Consider the following 16,977-nt stretch of genomic DNA (forward strand, 5'->3'; position numbering starts at 1 on the left):
CTTGCTCATCAAACACACTCAGTGTACCGTGCCAACGTATTTCTTTTGATGTTATGGGGGAGCCGTTGCACGAGAAAAGACAGTGAAGCAGAAGTGTGCCAGTCTCTGAGGAGGGAGAAAGAGATATCATCCCTCTCCTCCTTCGTGACCAGCTGAAATGTCAGGAAGGAGTCAGAGAAAGAGAGATAATCAACGGTACAGATTCAGCCTTTACAAATGTGTCAGTTTGTTCTTGCACCAGCAGAGAGTAAGATGCAACCGTGTGACCTTTGGAGACAACAAAATGTTCTCTCATACCAGGCCTGTGGTGCAGCCCTTGACAGGACCCATTGTAGGTGTTTCTGTATGTACTGTATATGAGAGGTCATGTGTGTATACATGCATATGAGGTGGAATCCATGGGCATCTTTGTGCTTCTGCTCATCTTTGGTGTTCCCCCTTGTGTATGCATACGTGTGTGTGTGTGTGTTTTGTGTGTGTGTGTGTCAGAAAGTGAAGGCATGGCCCTGTCTGTGCACTGATATAATAAGTGGCGACAGTAGGCCCCCCCATCTAATGCCCCTTTGGTCCTGATGTGTGTGTCGTGTTGGCAGCTAAGACAGAGGGATTACAGGGATTGTGGGGAAGGAACAAGGAAAGAGCAGCTCATCATGCCAGTCAATAGTAGAGCTTTGCTCCATGTCCAAGGACACAAGCCCTCATTGTCACTGTCTCCTTGTTGGATGACAAGGGCAATGAGAGAGAGGGAGAGAGACATAGGGAGAGAAAGGGGAAGAGAAAGGCAGAGATAGGGGTAATGGAGGAGTCAAGAGGGTGATCGAAGGAAGCATAATAGAGAGAGAGAGCAAAATAGAAAGGGAGAGTGAGAGTATAAGTGTGTTTTTGTATTGTGTGCATTATGAGATGAGAAGTTTTGCTTTGTCAGCTCCTATAGGTCAGTAAACACTCACGAATCAACACACATTTTATCGCCATATCAAGATTGTGTATATATTAAAGCTATCCTCTTTAAGGCCTGTGTACTCTGTGCAGTGTGGTGTTGTAACATACAGTATATAAGCAATTTTTTTTAAATATTTTTTTTGTTTAAGTGATGGACAGCACTGGCAGAACAAATTAAATTGATTTCTGTCCTCAGCCACTGACAGGATTCAATTCATTTTGGATCACTGCATTGCTCATCTTCTACAGCATAAATTGGAAGATAAATTATGCAGATTACAAATAAAATCCTGCCGGCAAAACTTATTTTAAACAAACAACTAATTTTGACTGTAAACATGATTATGCAATGTAATTATGTTGCTCTAATCAAACAGCACCACTAATTACCATAGCAACAAATATGTTTTCACTGTTTTCTTATTTTTCCCTTTACCATTCTCTTTGACGGCCCCTATTTTGCCGTTGGCAACATCTGATTGTATCAGGTCTCATTTTCTTGGCAACCCTGTATAATGTAGGAGGGTATATAAGAGATAAACAATCCTCAGGAGATGTCATTTCAAAAATAATATTCAGTGCTGAAAACCAGATTTACAACTCATTGTAACTTAAGTCAATAGATCGGGTTCTTCTCGAGTCTACGTAAACATGCAATATGAACTCAAAAATGTTAGAAAAATGTTTGGATAAAAATCCCCCCTCTTGAGAACCATTATCTAGTTAAACATGCAGTGTGTAGGATTTAGTGGCATTTTGTGGTGAGGTTGAAGATTGCAACCAAGTGATAGCCCTCTCCTCCCCTTACAAGTGCGTAGGAGAACTTGCAGTGACTGTGAAATTTGCAAAAAATGGGAAAGGTCATTTGTAAAGCCAGTGTTTGGTTTGTCCGTTCTGGGCTACTGTAGAAACATGGCAGGTTCTGTGGAAGAGGCCCCGCTCCCTCTGTAGACATAAAGGCTCATTCTAAGGTGATGAAAACACAGCAAACACAATATTCTTATTTTCAGGGTAAAGTCAAGTTCTAGTTCTAAATTCTATACACTACACCTGTAAGATCAAAGTAAAATATGATTTCAGGTGACCATGGAAACAAGTTATTTTTAGCTGTCCCACTCAATCATTGGTCCCTGGGTGAAGATCATATCTGTATTTATATTATTATAGTTATTCTTTCAAATTAAAACAATCTACAATCATTTTATCTTTTAATTGAGCTAAAAGAAAAAACATATATAAATATGCATTCTCTTTTTAGTATGACCTAGGTCCAGCAGATGATTGGTTTATCTAATTCTGTCTTGAAACATTACATCATTGAGGACCACAAAACACTTGAATCTTATTACCTAAGAAACCAAATAAATTGACTATAGTATTTTCAATAGCACACTTTGTTCTTTTTTGGGTTCTAGTTTCCATTGCTTCACATTTTATCATTTTGAGCATGGAGGTTCAATTTTGATGTAGGGGATACATACATGAAATAAAATATTGTAAATTTAAATCTTAGAAGCTTTATCTGGAGCTTTCAGCTGTGTCTAAAGGTGTTTTTAGCCAACTAAACTTGCTTATGACCGAAGTACAGAAAATTGGTCACCATTTAATTCATTGAAGATGGGATTTTTGCTAATGTAAGAATGTGTTGCGGGAAAGAAAGCAAAAGACCGGGACCTGCTGTGTTTTTACTGATGGATACTAATTAAAGTTTAGTAGGAGAAGAAAAATAAAATACAATATAACAAAAGGTCAAAAGATTTGTCCCCTCCTTTGTGCTTTGTGGCTTGGATTCTGCCTTATTACCTTTGACACCATGTAGTCCATAGGCCATGTTTATGACTGGGTCTGTGCCCTGAACTCCCCCATGTGAAAATGTAAATGTGGTGAAGGTTCAAGGAAAGCAAAGCAACTTAATGCCAAGGTTGTCAACAACATCATTGAACTGGCACATTCTATATTTCTAGCTCATACAGGCCAAAAGAGAAACTAAGTGTCTCACACGCCTGCGGTGTGTCTAAGACGGATATTATAAGTACTCCTATATCTATACCTGGCTGGAAAACTGAATGCTGTGTAACCTACAGCTTCAATCTAGCAACAAGGGCCAGGCTGCATTTTTCTCTTTCCAGGTCTGTTCTTTCAATAATTCATGAAATGTGTTTGCTTTTTTTCCTTGACCCAGCACAACACAATACATCTCCCACAGCATGGCCTCCCTCACATGTATACAAGTTGGCTAGTCCAATGAGGGAGCAATGAGTACTTCCAACTGCTCAGTTGCACCAGTGATCTCACACAGAGAGTGTCACTGCTATATCTCATTTGAATTTTACAAACACTACAGCGCCTAAAAGAAAATGTGTTTATTAGCCATCTGTTACACTTTTTGCCAGCATGTGGGGGGAAATGGCTTCAAGAAGTTACAGGTTACAGACTGTGAGACTTCTGCTCTGTGGTATGGATGTATTCCCATATTGATAGGTGACCTCCAAAATCTGGTGCAATGATTTTAATGACTGCCACGCTAGTGCAAGTGAAAATACTAAGGAAACATGACAGTGATTCAGCATGAAGGTGGTGAGAGATGCACTGTCAAAGAATCATCTTCAGCGTAATCAACATTATTGTGATAATTGGTCATATTGTGAAGGAATTAGCAAGCTTTAGAAATATCAAATGGGCTCAAAAGAGGATGGATGCTCCCATGCGCCCATGCATGCACACACACACACACACACACACACACACACACACACACACACACACACACACACACACACACACACACACACACACACACACACACACACACACACACACACACACACACACATCATCATTCTAATCTCTTAGATGCTCTATCTTGCTACTTTGCAAACCCGGTCCGGGTCTTTTGGTCTTATTAGAAAGTCACTCAATTAACAAGGAAGACTGTTAGCTCATCCCAGCCCATCTGCTGCGCTTTGATAACTCATTAATGGAAAAATCCTCATCCCCCATGCTCCTGGTCAGGATTACACATACAGACCCTGCGATTGCATTTCACTCATACTCTATTTCAGAATATGGCAGCAGCATTAAATTAACAAATTGTTGGACTCTTCAAATACTGACTCCATGTGCTGAAATCAAATAATATTTCATTGGCCACAGAGAAAAATAGAATGGGACGGGGGTGAGGGAGAGAAAGAGAATGAAACAGAAGGAAAATAGAGTTAATGGATTCTCTTATCAGTTACATTAAGTTCTGTGAGGACTGTCTGTCAATGCTTATACTCAAATGTCTCATGTCGGTTGGGTGCATTAAGCCCTAGCTTTTTAGTAAAAGCAATTTAGGGTGACTGTATTGCAATGGAATTCTGTAATACTGCAAATGCTTTGTGCTGTGAATGCATTACACAGGGCAATGCAACACAGACAGAAGTTAGCGAAGATGTTTTGTCTGAGTCAAATAACTCAATGTCTCAATATTGAAATACAAGTCTGAGGCAAACAAGACATATTAAGAAGTTAAATTCAGGGTTCTTTTTAATTATTATCTGATAAGAAGTCATACAGTTTTAACAGATTTGCTATTTAGAACATCAGTAATGGTTCAAGAAGCATAACTTTGTCAAAGGCAAAAAAACAGCATCTTCCTAAAATTCCTTCCCTGTCAAGAAAAGCTAGCTCAGTTGTTTTCACAGGGTAAGAAAATAAAAACAACATTCAACTAGAAACAACCATTCCTTATGCTCTGCAAGCAGATGGGATTAGCCTTTCTGTCAGCAGAGCTGAGGAGCCAAAAACTAAAAATAATATCTGAAGAATATGGTGATTAAAGGATTGTTTTTATATGAATACGTTAACTTATAACCAACCCCCTCCACCCATTTCAACCACACCACAACACTTTATCCCACTCCCTTCCCTCCCCTTATCCATAGCAGGAAAGTTTAAATCAGTAATAAAATATTCATATGCAGCTATTTGCTTGAGAGAATAATTTATTTTCTTGGGTGGATGCGTCTTTTAGAGATATGCAACTCTGGAATCCTTGAGGGAGAGTTGTGTTGTGTGCTGGTGCACTTTGATCAGCAGGAATGAAAAGTTGGTTTCAGATAGAGATCAGAGTAAAGAGAGGAGAAGGATTCAGACAAGGGGACCTTGCCATTCACGTTAATGGGTTGTGAAGACTGAGAGCATGCCTTCTGGACACCATGTCATCATCCTGACACCGGGTATTTTGGGGCGGTGCCAGGAGGGATGCATAGGAGGGATGCATGAGGAAAGCACAGACACTTGAATAAATGTTTAACAGACTTGTCTGCTCAGGAAAAAGGGAACACTTCTTTTGTTCTGAGATTATTTGGTGTGTACCTCACTGTTAATATCACAGCTTTAACAGCCAAGCTGTTTTGCCCAAAGTGTTTTATTCATTGCTCTCATAACCACATTTTATATAACACCAGCAAAATGCAGAGTGAATTTGTGCCCAGTGCCCTGCAGTGACAGCAAGCACAGAAACACACATGCAAGCAGCTAGAAGCTAATAGAACTGTTTAACAGGTTAAGAAGCTTGCTGGAGCCTCTTTTATCAGTAAGACACTGGTATTATACGTTCCTATTCTCAGCAGTCCTTCATTCAAATAATATATTCTAATCTTTAGAATAAGTCTTTCATAACTTTGTCTTTTTCCTTCTGCTCACAAGCCTGTACAGTATGTTTCTTGAACAGTATTTTTTGGAAGAAAAAGTATCCAATCTTTAAAAAAGCCAATTTATGTACTGCAGATATAAGCATTTGACACTGTATACAGGTAATGCCCTGAGCATTTTTGTTTCCAATTTGGATATAAGACAGTACATGTAGGTGGAAAATATGTATTGTGAGCTTCTATCTACACAACCTATATCAGGAGCAACACATTTTTGCATTTCAGTATTCACACACTGTGCCTTAAAAATTAAGGGTTCCTTTGTAGAAGTTTGTGAATATATTTGCATATGAAAATACATTCCCATAAACAAGTGCCAGATCCATCAAATGTTGGTAGTAATGAGTTTTGTTTGTATCCTTCTGCATATGGTGTGCTTCTCTCGGAAAATTGGCCTGTTCGTTGGACAACTTGTTCATTGGATAATCTGGAATAAAGATACCTCAAAAACTACTGCTGAAGCACCATATTGGCAAAAAATAAGAGGCCTATATTCATAACCTTCTAGACTAAAATGGCATTGAAAACTAAAAACCTCTGTGACAGAAAGAGGTTATGTCAGTGACGTGGAAAGAAAAATAAAAAATAAAAAATGTTTGCAGACGCAGTGGCACTATGACCTACTAAAAGTTGACATATGGAAGGAAATCACACAGCAGGTGAGCACAGTAACATTCCTGCAGAGAACAGTGCACAAACTTAAAAGACAGACAGAAAATAATGTCAGGGCCAACCAAGGGAATATAAAAGCCACAATAGGTGGCCAGTAAACATGATATACTTTTCCAAACAAAAAACTCATAACTTTATCGTCTCGGATAAGGGAATGAAATTACCCCATGAACTGAAACTAGCTGATTGGTTCAAAAGCACACAACTTGACAGACTATGGATTACTCTGCAGGAAAAGTTTCAACTATTTCTGTTCATTTTCAGATTATGTGACACAAGGTTAAATGCCCCAAATCTCAAATACAGAAGAATAAGGGAACACTGATTATTTTTCTAATAATTTCTTTGCTTTTGAAATTTCATTTGATGCCCAGTTTTACTTTCCATAAAAGTATAACACTTTAATGTTCACATTTTCACTATCTGTCAGGACCTACTGAAAGTTTAATAGACATGTGCGGATATGTAACACAAATTATGTTCTCATAATGACATCCACTGGGTGTAAGGAAGTCAAAATGTGTGCAAGAGCATGTGCATGTGAGGGTAGCGGCTTCTGTTAGTCTGTGTGTGTGTGTGTGTGTGTGTGTCTACTTTAAAGTTGTAGTAAACATGAGAATATTCTTGTAGAAGTACACACACTATAAATGATATACTCACCAAGAAGAGGATGCGGAAGTTGGCCAGTTGTCCGAAGAAATCCTCCACACTGACCGAGTGGGGGTCAAAGGCAAAATAGCTGCCTATACTCTCGTAGAGCTTCTGCATGTTCTTGTGCATGGTAGATAGTTTGTCATACTGCTCACATGCATGCTTACAGAAGCCGTGAGAGGGATGGAGTAAAGGAAAATAAAGCAGAAAAACATCTCAAACACAAACACATTTAAAAGCTACTGTGACATGCAGTATAATGTGACCTCTCAAATATTTTCATCTGTGGAAAAAAATAAACCGTTGTGAGAAATGTTCACTTCAAAGGTTTTATCGTATTCAAAAAGCCCACCTATGTCAAGGTCAGCAAAACAAAACACTGGATAAAGAAGGGTCAGAGACAATCTAATGTGCCATTACAATAACCTCTCCATCTCACTTTGGAGTCAATGGCATGTTGAGCTAATAGCTGCAGCCCTGGAGTAATGGAAAGGTGTTTTGTAGTCAGCAGCATGACACAGATGGTTGCTGGAAAAGCTGATTGCAGTCATTGTTCTATTGTTTCTCCCAACAACAGTGAGGTCAGGTTGTTTTGAACCTCACAGCTCATGTTGCACTGTGTAATTTACTGAACAGGCGGAGCACTTTTCTCCTGGTGAATGGCTATTGACAGCCGGCATCAGTTTAGCATTATCACAGCAGCCACTGACCTCATGGAGACTGTGCTTGGACACTCCAAGACTCACATACCCTGGGGGGGGGGCATGGTAAAACTTAACACAACCCACACACAAAGTACAGGCATGATTGGAAAATAAATTAATAAATAAAACAACAACAACCTATTGTATAGACTCCACCAGCACTAGTGTCAGTGCATCACCAACATTGGCACACATTTGCAAAGACAGCTGGGTGGGATACAAAACAGTCACAGCACAGGAAAACCATTACTGTATGAGTATGAGTTGAACCAAGGAGGGTGGTCTCTGATCTGAGATGAATTTTTCCACAATGAACAGTTTTGAAAATAATTGTATTGTTCACCTAGAGATTTGTTAAAAATCTGATTGACTCGCCACCTCTTGCCCTTTTGGACCAATTTTTGGGGTTGCTGCCACATTCTGAAATGTAAGCAATTACTTTGGTGAGCACAATGTAATCATAACCGATAGAAACTAGAGAATAAAACTAAAGTGTAGTTTTACTGTGTATTTGCTTTAATATAAATGTGTTTTTGAGCACACTTAGACTTCTATTTTATCAGTTTAATCAAAATTTCAATTTCAGTAAATACAGTGCATCATACTAATGAACTGCTCAAAGGCTCCAAGACTCTTCTAATTGGCTGTTGAGCCAAGGGCTTTGCACTATTTGAACATTGAATATTTGAACTGTTAATTAAAAGCATAATGAAACACACATTCCTTTGTCAAATTAAATATGTGTGATCTCTTTGACTGTGATTCTGATGTATTCCCATCAAACTAATAATATATACAAATACTGTTATTGTTAATCAATAAGGAGACACATCATTTGGATTGCACTTTGCCTCTACATGATATATTTACTTGCTATGGCAGCAGCCTCTTGCTCTCTGTGTCATGGGTGCACTAACTGGCTATTAACGTTCATATACAGTCGTCTTGGCAACATACACAGGCTGGTGGTACAGCATGTGGCCCATGATTGCCAGGGCCAAACCGTTATATTATTACGATATTGATCTATGTGAGCAATCTGCCATTACTATGCAGACAGAACTGTTTTTTTTTTTTTACAATGCCTTTTTTATTTTTTATTGTTTGTTCATTCTGTCATCTTGGTGTATGTCCATGTTGAAGTCCAGGGATTGTTATGTGTCCCCAGGCAAGTTATTAACTTGCATGTTTCCCCCATGTGGATATAAATAAAACATTCTCATGTGCCTGTATGTATGTGGTGTATCAGTGCACTTTTGTATGCTCACATGTAAGCATGTACAGTATGTGTGGAACAGTATGTGTGGAACAGCTTTGGTTTATCTGAGAAGGAATGAAGGCATTTGCAGGGTAGGCTGGATGGATTACCTCCCTGCAAGCTAGTGTTTACCAAAACAGGGCAATGATGGCCCCGTCCAGGTTAGCTCAAAGCCCACACACTGGCCCGATGGTTGGACTCAACCTTCTGTCTTTCCTATTCCCTGTTTCTATCTCCTTATCTGCCTGGACCTGATTTATCTGCCTTGCTTCTGTCAGACTGCCTTTATCTCTTCTTTTGTCCACCTCCCCCTCACTCCACTTGTGTGTGAAAACCTGACGGGGCCCGGTGGATAGATGTAAAAGTAAAACTTTGCCAAAGTAAGATATATTTTCAACATCCAAACCCCTGACAGAGTTGTACTGTATTTGTTTGGGAAAGTCTCAACATGATCCTTGTAAAGAAAAATCACTTTCTAAAACCCATCTACCATGAACAAGACCATATGCTGTGGTGTCATTTATTAGTAAAACTGAAACTCAGTACTTCATCCAAAAATACTAACTAATGCAGTCAGTTTTAAGAGCTAGACTGGAAGTCATTTAAACGGCATCCTCTCAACAATACCTAATTGGCAAGGATGATAAAACAATTAAATGATAATTGTAAAATTATGAAAAGCATACATGTTTAACACAAAAAAACTAGGATCATCAACAGGTTGATTCCAAAAAGCAAGCCAAACAATAATGTGTCAATTTATCAGAAAAAGGCATGGCGGTATTCAGCACTGGCATGGAAATGGTTATTAACTGCATTCACATAGAATACTTATTCCACTCTGCAGTAGAGTCCACAGTATCTTTAGTTCAGGAAAAGTGTTCAGGTCACAACTGTTGCCTCCCGTGCAGAGCTGAATAGTTAAAAAACATTGAGCCAGCGGTTACTTTTGGTGTTGGTTGTGGCTTGTGGCTCTCTGTGTGTTTCCTTTCCTGAACTTTTCTGTCTTCTCTCCTCTTTCCTTCTCTTCATCTGTTCCACACACTCACATACACACATATGCACATGCACAGTGGTAGATGTGTCCCGCTGGGGACTGGACTGAGGCTGGCTGGGCTTTTGCTCCTTGTATTTCCACATCAAAGACATGTCATATTGATGGAGCCTGACACACACTATCCTGCAGCAACACAACCGGTATGGTAGAGCCTTCATCAAACACACATACAGATAAAGAATGAACAGGCAAACATACACACACACACATATATATATATATATTATATATATATATATATATATATATATATATATATATATATATATATATATATATATATATATATATATATATATATATATATATAGTATGCATGCACACACTTACACACCCATTGTTTGAGTGTCTCTCTGTCAGGTTGTCTGTTACTCTTTTCTTTCTTAGTTTTTAACAGTCACTGTAGCCTTTATTGTCTCTCCTTCTCAAAAGATAATATTTGATGTTTCTTTCTCCTCTCTTCCTGTCCACCATTGTCTTACTGAAACATATAATCTGTATAATTCTCTTTCTACATTTCCCATTGATATTCTAGCTATTAAATTATCTCACTCAACCAAGAACTCCCTTCTTTCTCTCCTACTCAGAGTGAACTTTCAGAGCTATGCTGTCTGAGCTTTGTCTGGTATTCACATCACTTGAGCAGAGCAGGGAGCAGAGGCAATGTGTCTCTAGGTAAAGCATCATGCAGCCTTTGGTTGCCCCGACCCTGTTTGTCAGTCTCTGCTCTCCTCTTCAAGCTGTCCTCAAAGGAGAGCTACCGCTTGCACTTGCTGCACATTGAACCTCACCAACGCAGAGCAAGGCAATTGCTCCAGGGCTGGAGGGCTTAATGTTACAAATGTGAATGATACCAAAGATATCTGCTAACTGAATAGTGTGCTGATAGTCAGATCAAGACACTTAACAGTGAAAATACAGGGATTTTGTGTCTCTGACTTGTTCTTCTGAAAGTCCTACAAAGCCTTGAAATTACTGTTTTAAAAGGATATTTCAATAACTGAAGCTGACACAAGTGAGGGATACATATTTGTAGTTCATAAAGGTCTTGGAATAGCAGTAAGTCACTAAACATATCACACTAAAGCTTGTCTTACACAACTCCAGTTTATGACAGCATCATATCTGACAATGTTGATTTACAAAGGCAATGTCAGAAGTGAAATGTAATGTCAATGGCAGCGCTCTGCTAGTTCATGTTTTTAAAATATATTTCCCAGATTTTCTGCTATTGCCAAAATCCTCCCTGTCTCTGACTCTGTCCTTGTAGAAATGTAGAATTAGTTCTTTGTCCCACCACAGTGTCCTCATTACTGAGTTTAATCAGTCACTTTTTATCTGTGAGTTTGATGTGCCAGAGAGGGTACATTTAACATCAGTAAGCTGCGATTAAGGGCACTCATTTTTAAGTGACATCAAAATCATATCCAAGTCAGACTTACCCTACATGGTGTGGAGCCAGACCCTATTCAATTTCCTGATAAAACCCACAGAAAGATGAAAAAAAGTCCATATATGAGCCAATAAAAAAAGTTAAAACAGTGTTCACAATGGCCACCTATGAGGATGGCAATAAATTACCTGGTTTGTTTACCTGTGCGCTTGAGAGAGTTATTAAAGTGCTGCATAAAACCCTACAATGGGGGCCAAAAAGCCTCCTTAATAAATCTCCTGTAACCTAGTTCCATTAATGTTTATTTAATGCTTTTCCTATGTGCTTGCTGGCCCCTCAATCCAAGGCCCCACACTAAGCCTGCTTTTCTCCAAACCCCACCATCCCTGCTCCCTTTATCCCCACACCTACTGCCAACAGCCCCTGTGGGCCAAATTACACCAAGGCTGCCCACTGACTGGACACAACCCATCATGTTGAGAGCGAGAGTGGGATGATAGAGGAATGAAGGAATTGAGTACAAAGGTAGAGAGAGAGAGAGGTAGAGAGGGAGGGAGAGAGAGAGAGAGAGAGAGAGAGAGAGAGAGAGAGAGAGAGAGAGAGAGAGAGAGAGAGAGAGAGAGAGAAAGAGAGAGGAGAGAGAGAGAGAGAGAGAGAGAGAGAGAGAGAGAGAGAGAGAGAGAGAGAGAGAGAGAGAGAGAGAGAGAGAGGGCATATATACAGAATTTCAGGCGGTTTAAATCTGTGAATGTATTATTTTCTTACAATAAATCTAAAAGGCGTTGTTGTTGTTTAGTTAAGTTAGCACTTTACAAGTATTCATTTTCTCAAATGTATTCAAAAAAGGTGAGAATGCAGATTAAAGGGGAACGGTTAATTTATACTGTGTTGCTGGGATCACAGTGGAATAAAATTGCCATTAGCCAAGTACCACCATTATAGTATTTCTATCCACATTGTAAGTCAGGTTCCTAAGAGAGTAGGACAGGGCCATTCTGTTGTGTGCAGTGATACAAAGAGAGAGAGGTCCATAGGGCAAGCAGGAAAGGGGCTGACAGTGTCCTGAGTTGGGCCATGACGCCGACACTGGGGCTGTCAGAGGGAATTAGCAGAGCAGCCAGTTCCGGGAATTTGGGATGTGACCTGGTGCTGAGGTGAATGGAGGGAGGAGGATGTGCCAGTGAAGAGAGGGAGGGAAGGGAGGAGGTGGGAGTTGTCCGTGGTGGCAGTACACTGTACTGAATGCTTAAAGGTGCAGATCACAGTCACATATCCAGATGCACTGAATATAATATCTGTGCTGTTTACATTTTCAGCAAAAGCAACAACAAACATCTATATGTTATGTTTTTTCTTCCGTTTTTATTCTCAGCTCATTATAACACGAAGGGAAAAGTAAAATACCTTATCTGACAGTCATGAATGTTTGAACCATATTTTCTGCCAATACAGTAGATATTTCAATGGACACATGAAAGGTCTGACCTGTTGTTGGCAGTAGTTATTTTAATTCAACCAGAAAACATGCATGTCTGCACAAGATTTCATGGCCATGAATTAAATGTTTTGAAACAAGTAGACTCTGTGACTGACCTAACATCTGACCGACTGACACGGGCAACGTTGCCGTTCATAGAGAACCATCACTACTATAGCTGATAAAAACAGAAGATTCAGTCATTACAGCAGGACTAATTCTCTCTGAAAAAAGAATAAGTGTCTCTGAAAAAAGTAGTCAGCCTGAATTTTTCTAACTGATTATACACCACACTGGAAAAAACATTGACTTAATACTTAAGTATAAAAAAGAACGACAGATTGTGTTTTTCAGGGTTGTACAATCTCAACTCCTGTGAAATGGGAGCCTGTTTGTTGTGCACAAGAAAAAAAGAATTCAAGTCAGGTTCATTTTGTACGGTGAAAATAATTAAATTTGTACATAACTGAATGCCTTCGTGAAACAATACTCTCTGAAAATTGTTGGACTCTGTCCAAAGTAATCAAACCAACACCTTGGATGAAAATCAATGGTGTGCCATCAAGAAACTCTATCCTGTTGATCCATCTGCACATGTGCACACACACTCACACACAAATACAACTGTTTCCCCCCCCTCTCTCTGTGTCTCTCTGTTGGATTACAGAAGGTGCCAACAGGGTGGTGATTACTAGATGCCATCACCCTCCCCTTCACAAAATGTAATTAATGTAGAGCACCAGTGTGCCGCTGCAGTGATCAGACTCTACCTTAACCTCTCAACCTTCAGTGCACTCAGTGTCTCCCTCAAATGTTTCCTTAAGTACAAATCTTATTTCAGAGAGAGAGTGTACAAAAGTGTATATGAAATGGATAGACAGCATATACATATATATATATTTAATATCCTTGAGAGTTCTGTTTTTCACACATCACAGGCTCAGTGAATTTTATAACCACTTTGACACAGGGGTCATGACCTTTCCTCCCTCTATACTCCTCACCATCATCTCCCCTCCAGCTCCGACGTCCTATGTCTCTTGAAATTAAAAGCTAGATCTGATGTCAATTTTCTTGTCAATTTATTCTGCCCGTCTGTCCCTGAAATATTTATACCTGTAGAGAGGAAGGTTGCTTCTGCTTAAGAATTCAAAGCTCTTCACTACAGCACCCAGCTGGTGTTGGAACAACTCAATGAGGAAAAGACTGGTGGGTGTAATGACTACATCTGATAAAGGGAAAGAGACCATATAAATAAGATATGAGGGGATTAGGTCCATGGGAATGACCTGTTGAATCATGGATATGCTATTAAAAAAGGGAGAAAGGGCAGGGGAAAAAAATAGAAAATAATCTGGAGTCCACTATAATGATGCTGGCGAGTGTATGTGAACACAACAGTCCCATGAAGATTGACAGCACACACACTCACAAACACACACACAAAAGAGAAAGAAGAAAAAGAGAGAGAGATAGTGAATTTTATCTTTGATAACCTTTCATGGTTGTTGTCATTCTTTCATCCTCATCCAAAGCAATATCATGTCACATCGGTGGCCCGGGCCCGTACCTCTGTGTAATTTTCACATAGTGGGGACATGACAATGCAAATCCACTGTGTTTACAACGTTCATACTTGTCAAATTGTAAAAGGTCAAGTCTCTCGCTTCCCCATGACGCTGATCTAATCGGTAAACATCAATCCACCCTCTACATTACAATGGCTCACAAGATGCCCCTTGAAGAGACAAGTATGTGAAAGGATGCAGGCATCATGCATGTCATTTAACAGACATTTGCTCTTCCATAAATCCAACCACCATTTTCACCATAGAGCTGGTTGAATCTGGTAAAGTAGGGGATTTAAATGACATACTTTTTTTTTCATAATTACAAAGTATTCCAGTTTAATTATTTTATCTTTTGTATTATACCCTAACATTCTGAAATAACACATGACATTGCTATCAAAATCCCTTACATTATTGCTGCATTATGGTGCCCCACTTTCTGACCTTATTCCTAGATAACACACTATAATACCAACACACCACGCTACTAGTTTCATATTGGGGAGGAATGTCAGCTTTTTGCTTGCAGTATGATCAATTTAAGATACTTTTCTGGCTTTGTAACTGAGGAAGTGCAAATAATGTGTGGGATGCACAGTATAGACTTGTTTCCCTGAACATGCCACATCTATGTAGTTCTATGCAACAGTGACAGTGATGAATCACAAATGCTGGTCTGCACTTTTTGTTTCTTGCTCTGTCTCTCTGCCTCTTTGTTTTAACTGTCTTTATCTACCTCTGACAAGCCTTTTGCAAACTCATTCTTACACAGACATATGTTCAGTGGCCTACCTGTTTTACCAGATCACTGCTACTGCAGGAGTCTTGTAGACTTAGTGGTCTGTGTTACATCAATGCCACATTCAAATTAATTTATTGAATGTTATCAATCAGGAATCTATCTAAAGTAAATATCATAGTTTGAGTTTAAGCCTTAAGATGTACTTCATAGGCATGGAAGGCATTTGAAACGATAAAAGACACAAACTGCCCCAAAACTGCCTTTGTGTTTTTAAAGGCAGTTTGGAGCCAGTGCATCGACCATAACTTATTAATATCTAGATAGCCTTGCTGATATTCACTAGTCATTAACATTTCAGAAAACAGAAGCATTACATATAAATCCTCAAGTATTGCTTGTGGGTTGCTGAATAAGGGTTGACTTTAAGAAAAGCAAAACAATTTGCCTGAAGGCTATTATCACAAAGTCAAATTATTTTACTTCTTTGTGACTTGAAAAATTGACAATGACAATTTCTTGAATATGTTAAACCCATTACGCACTTTCTACTACCCACAGCAGGTTTAAACAGATGTAGGAAAGTAATTGAAAAGTGCTAAGTGACCTAGGTTTGCATCTTCTCTGTGTTATAACCACACATAAAACTATAAATGGGACCTCTTAGATGGCAGAACAGTAATCAAGCCATGCAGTGCAGTTTGAAAATGGACACAATGTTGGGCTGCTGTTGAATTTCTTGATATTATGTAAATTACATTGGCATACTGTAAACAACAATGATAAAATCAAGCACTGATCTGTTCTATTATGGGAATGAGAGCAAGGGTTAGCTGCTGGATATCCAGTATATCATTTCCACAATCCGCACAGAGACTGATTTATTCAAATCAATTGGATATGTGAGTGTATGTATGTGAGAATGGAGAAATCTGACTGTTCCACAAACATGGTTTGCTCACAAATTATTAAAATGTTCAAAAAGATGGAAATCCTTGTCCAAATTATTTCACATATTTATATTTATTCAAAATATGATAATCAAGTTTTTTATTAAAGGTAAGGAAGTTTGGGCCATATGCCAATATTCATTGTTAGTAACTTTCAAAAACCTACACAAAACTGTAGCTATGAAGATGGTTGGCTTATTTTGTGTTTTAAGCGAGTGTTTCAGTGCCAAAAAGGTTGAGAGCTACACAGTGAAGCTGCAAAATGTATTCCACTGTAGAACTAATCAACAGCCGGTCAAGGTTTTGATGTGTTTGTAGATAAAGAGAGAATGGCGGGAGGAGTGATAAAAAACAGATGGGAAATGAATGAGAAAGGAAGAGAGGCAGACAGAGAGGGAGAGAGAGGGAGAGGGAGAGGGAGAGAGAGAGAAAGAGAGAGAGAGAGAGAGAGAGAGAGAGAGAGAGAGAGAGAGAGAGAGAGAGAGAGAGAGAGAGAGAGAGAGAGAGAGAGAGAATGTATATTGATCAGATTCCTTCAGTAAGACCACTGGCCCAGGAGCTAGCGTGACAGAGTACAGCTCCATTCAATAGCCTTATCATTACCACAGCACAAACCCATTCAGCGGGTCAGCCTATTTGGCCCTTGGTTCAGTGTGTGTTTGTGTGTGTGTATGTGTGTACATGCAGTTGTGTCTGTGCATGTGTGTATGTGCGCCTTAGTGCATGCAGGGGAGAGGGGGTACATTTCGATTCTTTAAGCCAATGAATCCCATTATAAGACCACTTATAGCAGATTTCTTTGTTCAGAACACTTTCAGCTTAATGAAGTGTCCTGGGAGTAGAGGGAGAAGTTAAAAGGAGATGCT

The 16,977-nt window shown here is 39.3% G+C and overlaps 1 protein-coding gene across 2 annotated transcripts in view; it reads right to left on the reverse strand.

Annotated features, from left to right (window-relative positions):
- diaph2 (diaphanous-related formin 2) overlaps positions 1–16,977 on the reverse strand; it is a 367,046-nt gene that overhangs the window by 62,502 nt on the left and 287,567 nt on the right. For both annotated transcript variants that reach the window (XM_062425006.1, XM_062425005.1), the window contains exon 26: positions 6,972–7,136. In XM_062425006.1, coding sequence (XP_062280990.1) covers positions 6,972–7,136 — 165 coding nt within the window. The remainder of the gene's footprint in view (positions 1–6,971; positions 7,137–16,977) is intronic.

The sequence above is a fragment of the Scomber scombrus genome, chromosome 9, assembly GCF_963691925.1.
Source record: "Scomber scombrus chromosome 9, fScoSco1.1, whole genome shotgun sequence".
In the NCBI taxonomy this organism is placed as follows: Eukaryota; Metazoa; Chordata; class Actinopteri; order Scombriformes; family Scombridae; genus Scomber; species Scomber scombrus.